This window comes from Nymphaea colorata, chromosome 7 (assembly GCF_008831285.2).
Source record: "Nymphaea colorata isolate Beijing-Zhang1983 chromosome 7, ASM883128v2, whole genome shotgun sequence".
Taxonomy (NCBI): Eukaryota; Viridiplantae; Streptophyta; class Magnoliopsida; order Nymphaeales; family Nymphaeaceae; genus Nymphaea; species Nymphaea colorata.
This window is the reverse complement of record NC_045144.1, coordinates 7,018,146-7,021,450: the sequence shown is the minus strand read 5'-3', so window position 1 is coordinate 7,021,450 and position 3,305 is coordinate 7,018,146. Positions and strand designations below refer to the sequence as shown.

Here is a 3,305-nt window from a genome sequence, read left to right as displayed (position 1 = left end):
GTCCCCGTTCACAATCACATATATCATCCAAGAGAGATCCCCATTCAAAACTCATATTTCTACGTAAAAGGGCTGATGCACAAACACGAACACAATTGTTTGCCCTAAGCAGATAAGAACGTAGGACATTAGACTAGACTTTTTTTTAGTGAAACACCTTTATTATAAGCATGAAAGTAACGTTTTGTTCTTCTGTTCTTGAATTTGTTAAAATATGGTAAGGATCCTCTAGGTCAAATCGCAACTGATTTACTTTCAAACAAATAATTTTTCATATTCAGCTTATATATGGAATCATAATGAAATTCTACATGGCTTGAAAAATAATATGATTGGGGAACATTCGTGCAACAATGCCTTCAAGGAACTGCTAAAACAATAAAGAATTCATGCCATCATGTTTAGACATAGTTGCAGAAGTAGTGATGTCAAACTCATGAGACTGGCAATGGAGTATTTAACTAATTCAAACTCAAAATCAAATGGATGACCACTCTGAGAAACTCGGAGTCTCAGGCTGCAGTAAACATTTTGACAGCCCATGCAGCATAAGCCACAAGAACTGGACCAGGATTGCAAGTACAATGTTGCTCCATTTTTTCATCTTATTTTGAACGTAAAGTGAACTATAGGACCACAATGTCAACAAAGTTTCACCCATCACCAAAATGTAAAAAATTCAACTGAAAGAACAACAATGGAACAAAAGCCAAACATAGGGACAAGTACTTGCTAGTGAAAGATTCATAAACTTTCAACAAAGACTAGCGCGAATTAAAGGAAGACTGCCAGAGAATCCAACATTAATCCAGGCCAAGATACACAATAAAAGGCAACAAATGGAAGAAATAAACCAAAGATGTAAAAAATCAGACCAATGCACAATCCAATACAAAACACCAAATCAAAGGCAAAACCAAATAAATTCGTACTGTAAATAATATTTGGAACAAATATTTAAGCCCTCAACATAGGAGACGTAAACACCAAACTTAACCATATAACAAAACCCTTAAACCAATGAGCTTGTAACAGCCTTATAAAACAGGCTAACAATATGTACGATTTTCTAAGCCAGTGATTTTACAACGTATCCAAAACAAATGGCAATTTATTCTCTCGCGTTATCAAACGAGTCCAACATACAGCTTATTCATATAGACGTTCATCTATAAAAGCACAAAATATACAGTCCATAAACAATAAAATCCTACGAGGTGCACAAACGATAACAAATAAAATAGGGTTTGTTCTTACACAATGTGAGAAGAAAGGGGGGACAGAGAGACAGAGACACACACACCCACACACGCGTATGGTTTGTGCATCCTCGTAGGAATTGTTTATGGACTGTATATTTTGTGCTTTTATAGACGAACGTCTATATGAAAGCGGCAGAAGAAGAAATATGGACTACGTTTCGCGGGAAGGGAAAACATGCGTGATCCTCTAGTTAAACCAATCCCGAGAAGAAAATTACGGACACCATGCATTTGGGGAAATGTTAGGTTCTCTTAAGCAAAGAAAAGCAGTACACTTCAAACAGAACCGAGTGATTCTGCAAGAACCTCACACCATACCCACACAACTCGTCATTGCACTGGAGATCGGAAACCCCCCAAAGAAGTAATTAGTATGAGTGTCGAACAAACACTTTTCATTTCATTGCACAACTTTCAGGCACCCGGAAGAAGTTACACCGTTTAAAAGAAGAAAAAACTAGACCTACCGAGACAGGCTACATAGAAAACTCTGCCACTAAATCAACCCTGCTCTTATATACAAAGGAGAAATCTACCAACAACCGGCAACTACAAAAGTAACAAATCATGAATGCGAAAAGGACGTGAGTTGCACAAGAACATCAACGCATGATCAAGCCTTCTTTGGAGACTTTGGGGATTTGGTTTCCTGGGACGCCTTCTCCGTCCTCTTGGGCAACAGCACAGAATGGATATTGGGCAGAACACCACCGTTTGCAATCGTCACGCCAGCCAGGAGCTTCCCCAACTCTTCGTCGTTCCTCACGGCCAGAAGAACATGCCTCGGAATAATCCTCGTCTTCTTGTTGTCCCTAGCAGCATTGCCAGCCAACTCTAGGACCTAAACCACCACAAGGAGAAGAAATCAGAATCCAAACAGACGGAAAAAGAAACGCAAAATAGTCAGAAACATTCAAGAAACGGAGATCTTCACCTCAGCTGCGAGGTATTCAAGGACGGCTGCGAGGTAGACGGGGGCACCGATGCCGACCCTCTGGGCGTACCTGCCCTTCTTCAGGAAGCGGGCAATCCTTCCGACCGGGAACTGCAAGCCAGCCTTGACCGACTTCGAGACGACGGATCTCTTCGCACCGGCTTTCCGGCCGCCGCTCGCCTTAACGGACTTTCCACCCTCCATCTTTGGCGCCTGACCGGATTTCGAGGTTCGGAGAAGAAAAAATTTCGAAGGCTTCAAAGGCGGGAAGCTGAGCTGATGGGACAAATGCGAGGGAGGTGCGTCCTTTTATGGTGCGGAGTCGATCCGCGTGACGTTGATGCATCGGACGGTCAGGATTTAAAATAAGGCCTCGATCCGCGTCTTCTCCTTCCAGCCAATCAGATGCTTCCTCCGTGCCCTCTCAGGCTTTCATCTTCCAAAATTAATATCCAATCATCAAATCGGATCAGATACGGATTTAAATATCCAATTTAACATCCATTCATTTTAAAAGTCAGTTTTTAACATATTATTATATATACATAATATGGTTCGAATTCGGTTTAAAATTTGGATTTGGGTTATTTTATAATTTAAAAATTAGATCTTTATCAGATTTAGATTGTGAATTCCTTATTTGGATATGGTATTAGACAGTTCTTCGTTTTTATTTGAATTTCAATGTGTGAACATCTGATAAAAAAGATACAATGAAAAATTCAAAAGTGGCAATTGACATTTGGCTGATAATGTGTGAAGATTTGATAAAAAAGATACTATGATAGATTCAAATGTGGCAGTTGGCATTTTGGCGGATCTGAATGTGTGAACATATGATAAATACATACTATAGATAACATATCTGATTCAAATCTGATCCATTGACATCCCTTAGACTGGACTCGAGACAGGAGAATCATGGTTCATTCCATTTGGGTACATCGGGTTGAAGCTCACCTAACAATCAGAACATCCTAATAAAGCGTTTTGGGCCAATTTGGCTTTGCTTAGTAGGCTTTTTGTGCTGGGTGTAGGTTTTTAACTGAAATTTTTTCTCTACCACTGCACTGAAGGGATGCATTTTTATGAACCATACTTTCTGGTTA

General features: G+C 40.0%; 1 protein-coding gene across 1 annotated transcript; it reads right to left on the bottom strand.

Moving 5' to 3' along the window:
• Positions 1 to 1,636: 1,636 nt before the first annotated feature.
• On the bottom strand, positions 1,637 to 2,488 carry LOC116257028 (histone H2A-like). The gene is made up of 2 exons (XM_031633623.2): positions 2,197 to 2,488; positions 1,637 to 2,103 (listed from the first exon to the last, which is right to left on the bottom strand). The coding sequence occupies exons 1-2, from the start codon at positions 2,398 to 2,400 to the stop codon at positions 1,876 to 1,878; spliced, it is 432 nt and encodes a 143-aa protein (XP_031489483.1). The 5' UTR covers positions 2,401 to 2,488; the 3' UTR covers positions 1,637 to 1,875.
• Between the last annotated feature and the right edge of the window lie 817 nt (positions 2,489 to 3,305).